General features: G+C 50.6%; 1 protein-coding gene across 1 annotated transcript; it reads left to right on the plus strand.

Moving 5' to 3' along the window:
- Positions 1-10,305: 10,305 nt before the first annotated feature.
- BMP4 (bone morphogenetic protein 4) lies at positions 10,306-16,351 on the plus strand. The gene is made up of 3 exons (XM_053388188.1): positions 10,306-10,639; positions 11,810-12,240; positions 15,003-16,351. Exons 2-3 carry the CDS (start codon positions 11,817-11,819, stop codon positions 15,875-15,877), a joined length of 1,299 nt encoding a protein of 432 aa, XP_053244163.1. The 5' UTR covers positions 10,306-10,639; positions 11,810-11,816; the 3' UTR covers positions 15,878-16,351.
- The last annotated feature ends 559 nt before the right edge of the window (positions 16,352-16,910 follow it).

A 16,910-nucleotide genomic window follows, 5' to 3' on the forward strand; every position in this document is an offset into this window, starting at 1 on the left:
GGAGAGGTTTGATCTTCTTGCAGTCCATGGGACTCTCAAGAGTCTCCTCCAGCACCAGAATTCAAAAGCATCAATTCTTCGGCGATCAGCCTTCTTTATGGTCCAGCTCTCCCTTCCATACATCACTACTGGGAAAACCATAGCTTTAACTATTTCTGGGTTAGCAGAGTCTGTAACCTGAAGTGTCTGTAACCCGAGGTACCACTGTATTGTGTTATTAATATTTTGTTGGGAGACACCCAGAGTGGCTGGGGCAACCCCAGTCAGATGGACGGCATATAAATAATAACTATCATCATCAGCATCTCTTAATCTCAGGCTTGCATGTAGGACAAAAAAGATTCCTGCATTGCAGAGGGTTGGACTAGATGACCCTGATGGTCCCTGGCAGCTCTATGCTTCTGAGATTATTAAATGCCTGGCTTCCAGTTGTGGCCGGCTGAGCCTCTGTTCCAGGTTGAGTGGCAGCTAGCCCACAACACGCAGTCAACATTTCGGGGATACTGAGCAGGTTCAGACCACACGCAGCTGCATTTGGACACACCCCATTATTTTCAAGGTTCCCTTTCAAGCCTGCTGATCTCACTCTTCTGTGCGTGGAGAAATAATAATAATAATAATAATAATAATAATAATAATAATAATAATAATAAATTTTATTTATATCCCGCCCTCCCCAGCCGAAGCCGGGCTCAGGGCGGCTAACAACAATAAAACAATACAAAAGTACAACACAAACAACACTCTAAAATCATTCATTATAAAATTAATTAAATTCAAGCCACTGGCCACCATTGGGCCAGAGCTCCGCGAAGATTGCCGAGGGAGGGAGTCAGGCTGTGCCCTGGCCAAAGGCCTGGCGGAACAGCTCTGTCTTGCAGGCCCTGCGGAAAGATGTCAAGTCCCGCAGGGCCCTGGTCTCTTGTGACAGAGTGTTCCACCAGGTCGGAGCCACAGCCGAAAAAGCCCTGGCTCTAGTTGAGGCCAGCCTAACTTCTCTGTGGCCTGGGACCTTCAAGATGTTTTTATTTGAAGACCGTAAGTTTCTCTGTGGGGCATACCAGGAGAGGCGGTCCCATAGGTATGCCATTAAGTCTACGTGATCATCCACAATCAGACCTGAACATTAGCCAGAGAGGGAGGGATTGTGGTGGATTGGGATGGTATATTAATTCCAATCTGCGAAATGGGCACCATTAATGCTGCCACATAACATTCCCCGCTTGTAAGAAATGAAACTTTGGAACTCCCTGACACTTGACGCCAAGCAGGTGCCTTCGCTGGAGCCTTTTCAGAGCCTCCTTAAAACACTTTCCTTTAGGCAAGCCCAAGCCAGATCTGTAGAGGTTTACGTGCGTTTTATGGCTTCTTAGCTGCTGTTGGTTTTCTCCATCTTTTGAACGTTTTCAAATACCTGTTAATTGATTGAGAATGTCGACGTTTTAGTTTCTATTTTCGCAAACTGCTTGGAGGGTTTCCGACGCTTGTATATAAATTTTGTTCTATAAATAAATGAGTTGCAGAATTCTAGACTGTAGAATCGTAGAGTCAGGACAGACTAGAGGGTCATCTAGTCCAAACTCCTGCCACGCAGAAGTATTTCACCCAATGTGGGGCTCAAACCACAACCCTCAGATTAATAATAATAATAATTTATTATTTATACCCCGCCCATCTGGCTGGGTCCCCCCAGCCACTCCGGGCGGCTTCCAACAAAACACTAAAATACAATAACCTATTAAACATTAAAAACTTCCCTAAACAGGGCTGCCTTTAGATGTCTTCTAAAAGTTTGGTAGTTATTTTTCTCTTTGACATCTGGTGGGAGGACGTTCCACAGGGTGGGCGCCACCACCAAGAAAGCCCCTTCTCGCAGTGAGGGAACCGCCAGAAGGCCTTCGGAGCTGGACCTCAGTGTCCGGGCAGAATGATGGCGGTGGAGACGCTCCTTCAGGTATACTGGACCGAGGCCGTTTAGGGCTTTAAAGGTCAGCACCAACACTTTGAATTGTGCTCAGAAATGTATTGGGAGCCAGTGTAGGTCTTTCAAAACCGGTGTTATATGGTCTCGGCGGCCGCTCCCAGACACCAGTCTAGCTGCCGCATTCTGGATTAGTTGTAGTTTCCGGGTCACCTTCAAAGGTAGCCCCACATAGAGCGCATTGCAGTAGTCCAAGCGAGAGATAACCAGAGCATGCACCACTCTGGTGAGACTGTGGGCAGATAGGGTCTCATCCTGCGTACCAGATGGAGCTGATAAACAGCTGCCCTGGACACAGAACTGACCTGCGCCTCCATGGACAGCTGTGAGTCCAGAATGACTCCCAGGCTGCGCACCTGGTCCTTCAGGGGCACAGTTACCCCATTCAGGACCAGGGAGTCCTCCACACCTGCCCGCCTCCTGTCCCCCCAAAACAGTACTTCTGTCTTGTCAGGATTCAACCTCAATCTGTTAGCCGCCATCCATCCTCCAACTGAATCTCATGCTCTGTGGACTGAGCTACCCCTTACCGCTTCAGTCCATAGACTGGGGGGGGGGGGAAGGGCTATCATATTTTTGAATACCCCTCCATGCAGAAAGTTCTCTGTACATGTTCTGCCATCTCACTCTATAACTTTTATTTTCTGTATAGTGCAGCATAGTTTGTGTTGAGTCGCTTTTTTGCATTTCAAAACAATGCAAAGGCTTTGAGCACCTTAAGCTGAATGGGCAATTAATAAACTTTCTTTTTTTACAAAATGAAATCAAGTTTTTTAAACTGTGGGTTTGAAATGCTTTATGATTGGGCAAGTGATTTGTTTGTTATTTTAAAAGGTCAGTTGCCCACCCTGAGCCCTTGTGGGCAGATTTCTTTTGCCCCCCATAAAAACATGCCTTTCTCTTCCTTGCCTTTAGAAAGAAAACAACCGCCACCCCTTTTTCTGTGAAATGGAAATACCCAATATGTTTGCATTACTTCACTTGGGGTGATTAAGTTCCTAATCGGATTTGAGTTTGATCAGGGTGGTGGTGTGGTGGGAGACTGGCAGTAGAGGGGGGAAAGGAGAAAAATTCTTGATTCATGCAGCAAAGGGATTGTGCAAAAGGTCTCTCAGCTGAGCATAAAGCGATCAGAAAGGATTGTTTCTTTACGCAGGTAGCAAAGTTTTATGAGCGTTACAGGGGAACGCATTCCGCAAAGAAGAAAAGAGAAGAAAGGGGAACACGTACGTAAGGAAATAATTGGGATGATCAGATTCAGCCCCAAAGCCTGGATCAAACATGAAATCTCATTATTCGCCCATGTTTAACGTGCTCCTTTCTTAGGAACTTTTTTTTTTTGCTTTTTTCTTTAAATGGCATGTCACCGAGGACATGGCTTCCAGAAAGCTTCCACAAAAGTGGAATTTGCCTGTCTTTCTCTCAGTCACTCAGAGCGGGAAATGGAGACCCTCTGACTTTTTTAAAGAAAGAAAACATCCAAGAGTTTGAATTTATAAAATATATTTTCTGCCTTTCATCCAAATGCTAAGTCCCTGGCCCTAATTCTTACCCCCACCTAAAAGATTGTACGTACTTCACTGACCTGTAGGTTTTAGGTTGAACAGGACATGTTGGGAGAAACCACCCCAAGGAAGTTGGCTTCATATAATGGTAGAATTGGAAGGGACCCGAGGGTCATCTAGTCCAACCCTCTGCGATGCAGGATTGTTTTGCCCAACATGCGGCTTGAACCCACGACCCTGAAATAAATAATAATAATAATAATAATAATAATAATAATAATAATAATAATAATAAATAATTTATTTATACCCCGCACTCCCCGGCCAAAGCTGGGCTCAGGGCAGCTAACACCAGAAAAATTACAGTAAAAACGTAATGGGGGGGGGGGACAATTTAAAATACAGGTTAAAATGCAATTTAAAATGCAGCCTCATTTTAAAAGTCAAAACCATAAGGGGAGGGAAACATAAGGGTCAGACTGAGTCCAAACCAAAGGCCAGGCGGAACAGCTGTGTCTTGCAGGCCCTGCAGAAAGATGTCAAGTCCCGCAGGGCCCTGGTCTCTTGTGACAGAGCATTCCACCAAGTTGGGGCCAGTACTGAAAAGGCCCTGGCCCTAGTTGAGACCTGTCTAACCACCTTGCGACTTGGGACCTCCAAAGTGTTGTCATTTGTGGACCTTAAGGTCCTCCATGGGGCAGACCAGGAGAGGCGGTCCCGTACGTGTGTGGGTCCTAGGCCGCAGATGAAGTCCTGCTCTCCTGACTGAGCTATCCTATCCCAGGTCCATCCTTAGCTGGGGGGCTTTAGGTTCGTGCTGTGGACACCTCATGGCTAGTAGCTACTGGCAGCTTTGTTGCCCCATGATCCCCCAGGCTAATTTTTCCACACACACAAAACGAGAAGAATGGTACATTTCCCCTCGTATCTCAGGTTCTGCAAATTCCAGAAACTTTTTTTAAAAATGGAAGCTGGGAACCTAGAGGTTATATTTCATTCCGGGAGACCGCCGACGTACACTGCACAATAAATATTTTGTTTAAAAATCCATTTTGAAAAATCAAAGTTTATAAGTTTGTTGTTGTTGGTGTCCATCTGTCTCGAGAGAAAATGGAGTGTGCTTGCAGGGGTTGTAGCCTTATTAGACTTTACCAATTGGTGGGGTCTGCATTGCTCCTGGATAGGAGGAAAGAATAATAATAATAATAATAATAATAATAATAATAATAATAATAATAATAATATCTTTATTGTCATTGCCCCCTCTCAGGGACAACGAAATTACTTGACTGCTCCATAAAAACACTAATTAAAACAATACAGTATAGTACAGCAAGGAAGATTAGATGACTTTCAAAGTCCAGGCTTCCCATTCAGGGCTGAGATCGCTCTGGAGAAGAAGCTGTTCTTAAGACGGCTCGTTCTTGTCTTCATCGTCCTGTATCTCCGTCCCGACGGCAGGAGCTCGAAGAGACAGTGACCAGGATGCGATGGATCTTTTACTATGTCCAGTGCCTTCCTATGGCACCTTGTGGCATAAATCTGCTCTAAAGAAGTCAAATGACACCGAGGTTTGGTTCAGAGAAAGAGTTTATTCTGCTCTCCGGATAGCAGAAGGCACTTGCGTGGTCATTCCACAGCAAGTCCAAAGAAATGAGAAATTTCATGCAGTATATATATCCTGCAGGCACCCTCTCCCCTGCTGGAACCTGCTGTGGCTGCAGAGACTGGTAACTCGTAACTGATTCTTCCCATGTTGTTTTTGCTGCATTATCAGCTCGGACATGACCTCCCCTGGGCGCATACAGCCTGGGCAGTATGTCTGGAGGTCCTGGGCTGCCCAGAGAACAAGACCCCAGTGGCATTGCAACGGGGGGGGGCAGTGTGCACCTGGGGCACACTGTCTGGCGGGGTGACTGTTGGCTATTTGCAGTATGGTAGTGCTGCAGGGGGGACGCGGGTGGCGCTGTGGGTAAAAGCCTCAGCGCCTAGGGCTTGCCGATCGAAAGGTCGGCAGTTCGAATCCCTGCGGCGGGGTGCGCTCCCATTGTTCGGTCCCAGCGCCTGCCAACCTAGCAGTTCGAAAGCACCCCCGGGTGCAAGTAGATAAATAGGGACCGCTTACTGGCGGGAAGGTAAACGGCGTTGCTGTGTGCGGCTCTGGCTTGCCAGAGCAGCTTTGTCACGCTGGCCACGTGACCCGGAAGTGTCTGCGGACAGCGCTGGCCCCCGGCCTCTTGAGTGAGATGGGCGCACAACCCTAGAGTCTGTCAAGACTGGCCCGTACGGGCAGGGGTACCTTTACCTTTACCTAGCGCTGCAGAGAGCTTGCTGGGGAGACCATGCATTAAAAAGAGACTCAAAAATAAACAAGGTTTTAATAAGAAAAACAAAAACTCCATTTACACTAAATACATCAACAAACCAGACCCAACCACCAACCCATCCCCCAGGGTCATGGGAGAGCTAGATGCTGCTCCTTATATACTACACCCAATTGCTGACACACCTTAATCAATACAACTCAGCAGCACCTGCTATGTTTCACAGCTGTAAAGCTGGGTCTCATTATTTTGCTCTGGCCCTTGCTCTGGCCCCTTAAAGACATACACATCGAGTGGAACAATGATGAACCTTTACATTTAAAGAAACCATTCAACAGTGACAAGAAAGCACCCCGCTGGGGCTCACGGCGGCGAGAGCAGCTATCGCGCCACCGCAGCCGCATGTGGAGGATCCTCTGTTCACGGCTGCAGCCGCAAGCAGAGAATCCTGGCGCTGGCAGCAATTTGTTGTTGTTTAGTTGTTTAGTCGTGTTCGACTCTTCGTGACCCCCTGGACCAGAGCACGCCAGGCCCTCCTGTCTTCCACTGCCTCCCGCAGTTTGGTCAAACTCATGCTGGTAACCTCGAAAACACTATCCAACCATCTCGTCCTCTGTCACCCCCTTCTCCTTGTGCCCTCCATCTTTCCCAGCATCAGGGTCTTCTCCAGGGAGTCTTCTCTTCTCATGAGGTGGCCAAAGTACTGGAGCCTCAGCTTCAGGATCTGTCCTTCCAGTGAGCACTCAGGGCTGATCTCCTTAAGAATGGATGCGTTTGATCTTCTTGCAGTCCATGGGACTCTCAAGAGTCTTCTCCAGCACCATAATTCAAAAGCATCAATTCTTCGGCGATCAGCCTTCTTTATGGTCCAGCTCTCACTTCCATACATCACTACTGGGAAAACCATGGCTTTAACTATACGGACCTATGTTGTCAAGGTGACGTCTCTACTTCTCAAGATGCTATCTAGGCCTGTCATTGCCCTTCTCCCAAGAAGCAGGCGTCTTTTAATTTCATGGCTGCTGTCACCATCTGCAGTGATCATGGAGCCCAAGAAAGTAAAATCTCTCACTGCCTCCATTTCTTCCCCTTCTATTTGCCAGGAGGTGATGGGACCAGTGGCCATGATCTTCGTTTTTTTGATGTTGAGCTTCAGACCATATTTTGCGCTCTCCTCTTTCACCCTCATTAAAAGGTTCTTTAATTCCTCCTCACTTTCTGCCATCAAGGTTGTGTCATCTGCATATCTGAGGTTGTTGATATTTCTTCCGGCAATCTTAATTCCAGCTTGGGATTCAACCACTATGTAAAGTGCATGTGCGGCGGCGCACGCATGCGCTGTACATAGTGGTTTGCTGCTGGTGCCGCTCAAGCACCGTACGGACGGCGGTGGGATCCCTCCATCACTGCTACAGCCGCAAGCAGAGGATCATGGCACCGTCTGTACGAAGCTTGAGCGCCGCCAGCAAACCACTATGTACAGCGCAAGTGCGGTGTCGCTATGTACGGCACATGCGCTGTATGTAGTGACGCCACACATGCGTCCTACATAGTGGTTTGCCGCCCCAGGTGTCACAACGCCTTCGTTCACCCCTGCAAGACCCCCCTCTTGGTCTTACTGAAGTGGTCCGAAGGAAAGCAGAGCAAGACGTTTGGCACCAGTTTGGCTGCAAGAGTTGCCAGAAGGAGGCATACAAGACGCCATCCCTAGGGACTCCCCTCCACATTTGTGTAGGGTTTACAGTGGTACCTCGGGTTGCATACGCTTCAGGTTACAGACTCTGCTAACCAAGAAATAGTGCTTCAGGTTAAGAACTTTGCTTCAGGATAAGAACAGAAATCGTGCTCCGGCAGCGCGGTGGCAGCAGGAGGCCCCATTAGCTAAAGTGGGGCTTCAGGTTAAGAACAGTTTCAGGTGGCGAGGTCACATCCTCAGCTGTTTTTAGTAGATAGTCCTGAGGCCCTTGTGTGCTAACAAGGCTTTGATGGATGAACTGGCCCCATGTGTGAGGAAAGTCCTCTCTGTAGTGTGAAATCTGTGGTGATAACCCGTTTGGCACATGCAAGTTGTCGCTGGGTGTCGTGGTCATCAAGCAATAAGCCCAAACATGTGATTTGACAAAATGCAGTTGTCAGCCACTTCCAGCCTCCTGGGACGCAGGTGGCACTGTGGGTTAAACCACAGAGCCTAGGACTTGCCGATCAGAAGGTCAGCGGTTTGAATCCCAGCGACGGGGTGAGCTCCCGTTGCTCGGTCCCTGCTCCTGCCAACCTAGCAGTTTGAAAGCACATCAAAGTGCAAGTAGATAAATAGGTACCGCTCCGGCAGGAAGGTAAACGGTGTTTCCGTGCACTGCTCTGGTTCGCCAGAAGTGGCTTAGTCATGCTGACCACATGACCCGGAAGCTGTGCGCTGGCTCCCTCGGCGAATGAAACAAGATGAGCGCCACAACCCCAGAGTCATCCGCGACTGGACCTAATGGTTAGGGGTCCCTTTACCTTTACCAGCCTCCTAATAGGACAGGCATCCCCAAACTCAGCCCTCCAGAAGTTTTGGGACTACAACTCCCATCATCCCTAGCTAACAGGATCAGTGGTCAGGAATGGTGGGAATTGTAGTCCCAAAACATCTGCCTGTACTAGGACCTCTGTGGGTACTCTGTAATAATAATAATAATAATAATAATAATAATAATAATAATAATAGTAATAATAATTTATACCCCACCCATCTGGCTGGGTTTCCACAGCCACTCTGGGCAGCTTCCAACAGAATATTAAACAGAATAAACAGAATAAAACATCAAACATTAAAAACTTCCCTAAACAGGGCTGCCTTCAGATGTCTTCTAAAAGTCAGATAGTTGTTTATTTCCTTGACATCTGATGCAAGGACATTCCACAGGGCGGGCACCACCACCGAGAAGGCCCTCTGCCTGGTTCCTGTAGCTTCACTTCTCACAGGGAGGGAACTGTCAGAAGGCCCTCAGAGCTGGACCTCAGTGTCCGGGCAGAACGATGGGGGTGGAGACGCTCCTTCAGGTATACTGGGCCAAGGCCGTTTAGGACTTTAAAGGTCAGCACCAACACTTTGAATTGTGCTTGGAAACGTACTGGGAGCCATTGTAGGTCTTTGAGGACTGGTGTTACACGGTCTTGTCGGCCACTCCCAGTCTGGCTGCCACATTCTGGAATAGTTGCAGTTTCTGGGTCACCTTCAAAGGGAGCCCCACATAGAGCACGTTGCAGTAGTCCAAGCGGGAGATAACCAGAGCATGCACCACTCTGGCGAGACAGTCTGCGGGCAGGTAGGGTCTCATCTTGCGCACCAGATGGAGCGTAACAATACCTTTATTTCATACAATCACAGAATTGTACAGTTGGAAGCGAGCCTGAGGGTCATCTAATCCAATCTCTCCCTCTGGAGGTTGTGGATTCCCCTTCCTTGGAGGTTTATAAGCAGAGATTGTATAGCCATCTGCCATGGATGCTTTAGCTGAGATTCCTGCATTGCAGGGGTGTGATGGCAGTCATCAAGGGATAGGCGCTGCTGTACATACCTCCCCTTTGCCTTAAGATGAGTCATTTTGGTTTGAGGCATCTCTTCTTTGCCACCTCATGAGAAGACTCCCTGGAATTATGGTGCTGGATGAGACTCTGGAGAGTCCCATGGACTGCAAGAAGATCAAACCCATCCATTCTTAAGGAAATCAGCCCTGAGTGCTCACTGGAAGGACAGATCCTGAAGCTGAGGCTCCAAGACTTTGGCCACCTCATGAGAAGAGAAGACTCCCTGGAAAAGACCCTGATGTTGGGAAAGATGGAGGGCACAAGGAGAAGGGGACGACAGAGGACGAGATGGTTGGACAGTGTTCTCGAAGCTACCAGCATGAGTCTGACCAAACTGCGGGAGGCAGTGGAAGACAGAAGTGCCTGGCGTGCTCTGGTCCATGGGGTCATGAAGAGTCGGACACGACTAAACAACAATCTCTTCTTTGCAAGTCCCCTCCCCCAGCGCATTTAAAAAAAATGAGGGTGGCTTGGGGGCCCTCCTAGTTGCCTTTGAATGTGGTCTTGGAGCACTCATGCAGAAAAGGGACTGTAGCTCAGTGGTCAGAGCGTTTGCTCTGCATGAAGAAGGTCCCTGGTTCCATGCAAAGGCATCTCCAGGTAGGACTGAGAAAGACTCCTGTCTGAACCCCCAAGAGCTGCTGCCACTCAGTGCATACAATGCTAAGCTACCTAAGGTAAAGCCTGGACTGGGAAGGCTTCGGACTCGCATCTGGATCAAGCCAAAGGGAGTTGCAGTTCACACTCAGCTGCGCACACTCTCTCTTTAGAAGGAAAGTAGAAGAGAAAGGAAAGGAAAAGCTACGAGGAGATTGACAGAGGCCAAGGAGGTGGGACATCCCTTTGCAGAGCCCAGGACAGAGGAGGAGGAGGAGGAGGAGGAGGAAGGCGGAGTTTGCGGCCCGCTGATTGACAGGCTGGCTCCTCGGACCCACGTGACCCTCTCCGGGGCTGGAAGAAAAGCAGAAGGCAGCCTGCTCGGGAGTTTCATTATATTCAAATATATTCGTTTTCCAGGAGTCGCTCTGGAGCAGCAAGCCGTGGCGCGCGATTGCTCCTGCCCGCAGCCCGGAGAAGAAGACGAAGAGGAAGAAGGCGAAGCAACAGCAGCAGCAGTAGCAGCGAGCGATAGATTGACTCTCCCCGGCTCCGCAAAGCGGCTTGACTCCGGATTCCCCGCGTGAGCTTTCCCACGAGTCCTGCTCCACGCTTGGCTGTCAAGAACCATGGACTGTTTCTATATGCCTTGCTTTCTGTCAGTGAGTAGCGCTTTCTCATTCCTTGTGTGAGTTCTGGTTTAAAAGAGGGGGAGGATGAAAAAGAACCAAGAAAAAGAGAGGGAGGGAGGGAGAGAGACGGAGCTTGTTGTGTGTGAGAGTGAGCGAGCGAGTGAGCGAGCGCCGGACTCTCAAACTTCCGAGTCCTTTTATTCGCTCCTTTTAAAAACAAATGGTTCATTTCGAAACAGTTTTTTGGTTTGTTTGTTTTCAGGGGAGAGCATTTTCTGTGCAATCTCTCCGTGCCCTTACTTGAGAGTAAGCCCTACTGGGGGCTTACTTCCAAGTAAACGCCCATCGGCTCGGACTGTAGTGTGTGTGTTTTTTTCCTTTTTAAAAATGAAGATCTAGTTTTTACCCCACGGGGATATTTGTCAAATGCGAAGTAAATAAGAACGACTGGAGACCCTGGAGAAGGCGCGTCCTTCCTCCTCCGCGTTTATCCCCCCCACCACTCTTCCCCTCGCGATCCTCGAGGCCCTTACGCCGGAGAGGGGCTGCAGATCTCCCCGTCCCCTCCCCGCAAACCCCCACGGACGGGGCTACCCCGCGGGCACCTAGTGGCTAGCGGCCGGCAGCCGGGAAGGCTCCAACAGACACTTGCTATGGAGAGCGCTTTCCAAGGAGACCTCCTGGAAGCTTGCTCAACAATGAACCGGGACCTCCGACTCCCAGCCTCTCCCAGTGCATTTTAAAAAAATATTACTTCCATTAACAACAAGTGCAAAGCCCTGTTTTGATGGGCGAAAAGCAGAGATGGGTTTTCGGAACTTTGTTCGCGCGTATTAACAGCTGGTTTCGCGACCCCATTTTTACGCAGATCGTTGCTCAGATAAAACAGCGGAGAATTTTTTTTGGGGGGGTGTTGATAATTTCGGGGGGGGGCCCCGTAAAGTCCCAAGTCTTAATTGGCTGGGCGTAAAGTCCCAATAAGGTTCTGCACTGCATTTTCGGGGGGGGAGTCCGGTTTGTGTTTTGCTTTGTGTTTTGAGCTTGGGATGTGCGTTTCTTTAATTTTTTTCTAAAGTGTGTCATTTTTGACGGACCTTGTTTGTTTGCTCCTCTTTCTCCCTCCTTCTCCCCCTCTTCCCTCCCCTCCTTCTGCTCTCTGCCCCCCCCAACCCAACTACACCCTTCCCTCCCCCCCAACAGAGACACCATGACGCCTGGTAACCGACTCCTGATGGTCATTTTATTGTGCCGAGTGCTGCTTGGAGGTACTAACCGTGCCAGCTTGATACCTGCCGAGACTGGGAAGAAGAAAGTTGTCGGGGACCATCTCCAGCAGCAGCAGCAGCAGCAGCGAGCCGGGGAGGCCGGAGACGGAGAAGGCGCCTCGGGGACTTCGCGCCGCCCGTTCCCGAGCCATGAACTCTTGCGCGGGTTCGAGGCTACCCTACTCCAGATGTTCGGGCTCCGGCGGCGGCCGCAGCCCAGCAAGGCGGCGCTCGTCCCTTCATACATGCTGGATCTCTATCGCCTCCAGTCCGGGGAAGAGGAGGAAAAGCTGCAGGATCTCAGCCTCCAGTACCCGGAAAAGTCCACCAGCCGCGCCAACACCGTGAGGAGCTTCCACCACGAAGGTATGCAAACTGGAAAAGGGGCGCACGGAGCGCTTCTGAGTAGATCTCCGACTATTATGATGGTGGTGGGATTTCAGAATTTGATTTTTTTTTGCGGGGAGGTGGGGAGGAACGAAATCTGATGCACCCCTCCTAGTGTCCGGTTGGGGCTTTCTTGCGAGTAAATGCTCCTGAAAGGATCAGGCGGCCCGAGGCCGGACCCGGACTAAAAGCACCGCTTGCACCAGGGTTGGACTGGGTGGGTTAGGTGTCCCCTGGTTTTTGGGGGGGGGTGGAAGGGGTAGTTCGTTTTCTCCTCCTCCTTCACCCCTGCTCCGCATCGGGCTGTGGATGCGATGGATTTGGATTGAAACCGGTTCCGAGTGTGATACTCCGGCGTGACTCTGGCTCGCCCTCTATGGAGAGGCGTGATGAGCGCGGGTGCCGTCCTTCTCCTCGCTTGCCCAGGAAGCAGCTAAGGAGGACGGACAGCGGAGGGGTTGTGCGGGCATTTCTGCGCTCACACACGGAAACCGGGATCTGGAGAAACGTTTATACGAGAAAGACGATCTCATTATGTTTTAGGGGAAGGGTTTGACCTCTCGAGAAGTAAGCTCGCTTGGTTTAAGAGCAGGATACAGTACGTCGCTTGGGAGGAGAGAAGTCTGCAGGCTACTTTTGCACGATTGAGACCGCTATTGCCAACTAAAATTATCATCTGATATTATTAAATCACCTTTCTCCGGTTGAACGTCGGCCTGCGTGCGCACGGACTGAAAGGCGTTCTCTCTCTGAATCGCCCATCAGCAGCTGCTCCAGATTTCACTCCGGTTCTGTTACTCCCACCCCCATCTCGCTCCTCCTCTCTTCCCGGACCAAACTTAGAAGTTTATGGAGAAATATCAAAGCGCTCGTCCCCGCCTTTAAACAAAAAAACCAACCAAACAACTCCCGCTTGTTCCTTTTGGGAAACGGAGGGAGGGAAGAGAGGGAGATGGCTTTTTTTTAATGACCAACGTAAAACTGCGTCTGTTGGGGGGGGAGTGTGTGTGTGTGTGTGTGTGTGTGTGAGAGAGAGAGAGAGAGAGAGAGAGAGAGAGAGAGATGCAACTGCAAGTGGATCCAAATGTTTCCTAGCCAGTTTGCTTCTTTCTACTGGAGCCGGGAGTCTGTACTGGTTGCAACCCCTGTTATTAGAAAGGAGGGGGTTTTTTTGGGGGGAGGGCTTCGCGCACCAAGAGAGCATCTCCTTTCCCCCTAACAATAAATTTAAAGAGGAAACGTAGCTTTAAAACACTTCTGCCCACTTTTTCCTCTGCAATATTAGTAAGAACTATTATTATTATTATTATTAAATTACAACTCGCAAGCCGTATTTGGTAAACGGGCATCTATTGCAAGGCACAATCTGTTTCCTCAAGAGTAGCTCCTTTTGGATCAAAGTCGTCTGCTGACGATAGAGCTGGAGAAGAAGTGTGCTCTGGGCGTGCGTGGCCGTGAAGAATGGATCACACGAGCACGTGCAAGAACTTATAGGGGAAGGACAGGCCACAATGCACTCTGCTTATGTGCAGAAGTGACGGAGGGGGGGGGGGATGTGGAAATAACAGAACAACGACTTGATTCGAATTTGGCGGATAGCGCAAGAAGCCACCCGACCCCGCAATACACGGACTAGTGGGAATCCAGCGAGGCTGAATTTCACAGTTACTAAATCTACACTTAAATGGAGAGCGTCCGATGTATTTTTTAAAAGAGAGGCGGGGGGGAGAGGGAGAGGCGCATGGGTTTAACTCTTCCTGGGACAATGGGAAGGCCTGTTCTTGAATCCTAAAGGCGTGCTTGCATCCTCCTCGCGGGCAGGGTCCTTTGTGCTGTTGGCTCGATGGCCAGCGCCGTGCACATGTAAGGTGGGGCAAAAAAAATAAAAAAGTAACAAGGATAGGGCGTGCTCGGAGGCCTGGGACGCACAAATGGTGCCTGAGCAAACAGCTCACTAGGCTTCTACAATGGGGCAGAGAACAGAGTGGGGAGAGGGCGCCAGAGTGTGTGGGGCGGAGGATCGAACCTCTACCAGCAAGATGACCTGAGTTCAAAGCAAAGACTCTCCTAAACTGAGAGCAGTTACCTACGCCCTTTCTTATGCAGGATGATGGCTGTATTGTACTATGAAGGGAATCCTAAGGATTTAAGCTGGGCGGGGGGAATGTTGCACCCTCATAAGTGGGCCAGGAACCTCAGCCTTGAAGCCCGATCACCCGCTGGCCTGGCTTCATTTCTTAGCAAAGCGCGTTTAGGATCGCAGCAATGCTATCCCCAAGTATGCCTTGTTGCCCGCAGCGCAACTTTTGCGCAAGGAGTCCAAGGATGGGGCTCCTCCTCTAGTCCTCGCGCGCTTCTATTAGGCAGCAGGCACCTCCTGGCAGTCAAAAGAGCCTTTCGCCCCGAGTAAACTGGGCCGGCCAGGGGGTGGCGATAACCCAAAAGGGCAGGTGAAATAGACAACAGTGGGGGTGGTGTTTTACTTTTGGAGGAGATGGATAGGGGTATTATCCCTCTCCAGCCCGGTGCCTTAGCAGGTGGATCGCGCCCTCCCCGTGACGCTGGCCCAGCCAGCCAGCCAGCCAGCCACCCAACCCACGGCCATCGCGCGCTCGGTTTTGTCCGGGCTTGCCCAAACCGCTCCGTCTGTTCTGCGCGTCTGTTGCTGTCTCTCCTTCTTCCTGCCACCACCAACCGTCGCTTCTCTTGCTATCTCCTCCCGGTCCCCTTCCCCTCTCCAGAGCACCTCGAGCAAGTCCCGGGGCCCGCCAACCAGCCGGCCCGCCTGCGCTACTTCTTCAACCTGAGCAGCGTGCCGTCGGGCGAGGCCATCTCCTCGGCGGAGCTGCGGCTCTTCCGACAGCAGATCGTCGGCGAGGACGGGGCGTCCTCCTGGGAGAGGGGCTTCCACCGGATCAACATTTACGAGGTGATGAAGCCCCTCCGCCGAGGGGAGGACCTGGCCACCCGCCTGTTGGACACCCGCCTGGTGCACCACAACGTGAGCCGCTGGGAGAGCTTCGACGTGAGCCCCGCCGTTATCCGATGGACCGCAGGCGGCCAGCCCAACCACGGGCTGGCCGTGGAGGTTGTGCCCCTCCACCCCGCGCTACAGACTCACCAGGGCAGCCATGTCCGGATTAGCCGCTCTTTACCTCAAGGGGGCCGCCTGGGGGCCGGAGACTGGGCCCGCCTCCGGCCCCTGCTGGTCACTTTCAGCCACGACGGCCGGGGCCAGTCGCTGCTGACGCGCCGGGCCAAGCGCAGCCCCAAGCACGCGCACCAGCGCGCGCGCAAGAACAAGAAGAACTGCCGCCGCCACGCGCTCTATGTGGATTTCAGCGACGTGGGCTGGAACGACTGGATCGTGGCCCCGCCGGGCTACCAGGCTTTCTACTGCCACGGGGACTGTCCCTTCCCTTTGGCTGACCACCTCAACTCGACCAACCACGCCATCGTGCAGACGCTGGTCAACTCGGTCAACGGCAGCATCCCCAAAGCCTGCTGTGTCCCCACCGAGCTCAGCGCCATTTCTATGCTCTACCTGGACGAGTACGACAAAGTGGTCCTCAAGAATTACCAGGAGATGGTGGTCGAAGGGTGTGGGTGTCGTTAAACGCGAGAAACACACACAGAGAGAGAGAGAGAGAGAGAATTTTTTTTTCCTTAAAAAAAAAGTGATAAATCAACTTCTTCCCTGTCCGGTTCTCTCCCTCCGGTCCCTTGTCCTCACCATCCAGCCCGCCCCGTCCAAAATTCCCCAGGGATGGAAGCGGCGGACAAGAGGGGCTGCTCTCCTTGTCCTCCTTCTCCCAGGTTCAAGAATGGGCTGGCCTTCTGTGCCTTTTTTTTTCGAAAAAAAGAAAAGGAACATCAAGTTATGCCATAAATTCTCTTTCTCACCTATGCCGCTCACCCAGCGGCGCGTGCGCGCCAGCAAAAAAAAAAAAAAAAATTAATGGGAAAAAACCCCCCTTAATCCGTTCACCTTGACCTTATTTATGACTTTATGTGCAAATGTTTTGACAATAATGATCATATATTTTGACAAAATATATTTATAACGACATATTAAAAGATAAAAAATAAAGCGAGTCATTATTTTAAAGGTAAACGCAATATCTTTTATAGTTTTAATTAATTAATTTATTTTTTAAAAAATATCATTTATTTCTATTGGGGGGTGGGGTATTTTCTTTCCTCTCTTTCTCCCTCCCCAGCCCGAAAGGTTTTCCCCCGCTGCGCTCTCGTTTTCTTTTTGCATTGTCTTAATTGCTAACTCGCTTGCCTGGCTGCAATTCCGGGGGGCAGGACTAAGATTAGATTCCATATCTCCCCACCCCCACCCCACCCCCTTATAAATAGGACCTCCGCACCTCTTCGGCACGTCTTGGCATCATTTTGGCACGGTCTTAAGGATTGCTGTGGCCGATTGGTCCCACTTGTGCAAGCTAGGTCTCTGCGTAAGATCCAGTCTTTGGGGAGGGTGGGCTATGCTCTGATTGGGGTTTGCCTTATCTCCCCCACCCACCCCTGCCCACTGCGCCTGCGCGCGCTTGTGACACACCTCGAAGTGTTATTGTGGTTTCAAACCATCTGAGAAACTTCCCACCCGTTCCTGTCCAAAGACCCTCTCCCACCAAAGAGCT

This window comes from Podarcis raffonei, chromosome 1 (assembly GCF_027172205.1).
Source record: "Podarcis raffonei isolate rPodRaf1 chromosome 1, rPodRaf1.pri, whole genome shotgun sequence".
NCBI classification, from domain to species: Eukaryota; Metazoa; Chordata; class Lepidosauria; order Squamata; family Lacertidae; genus Podarcis; species Podarcis raffonei.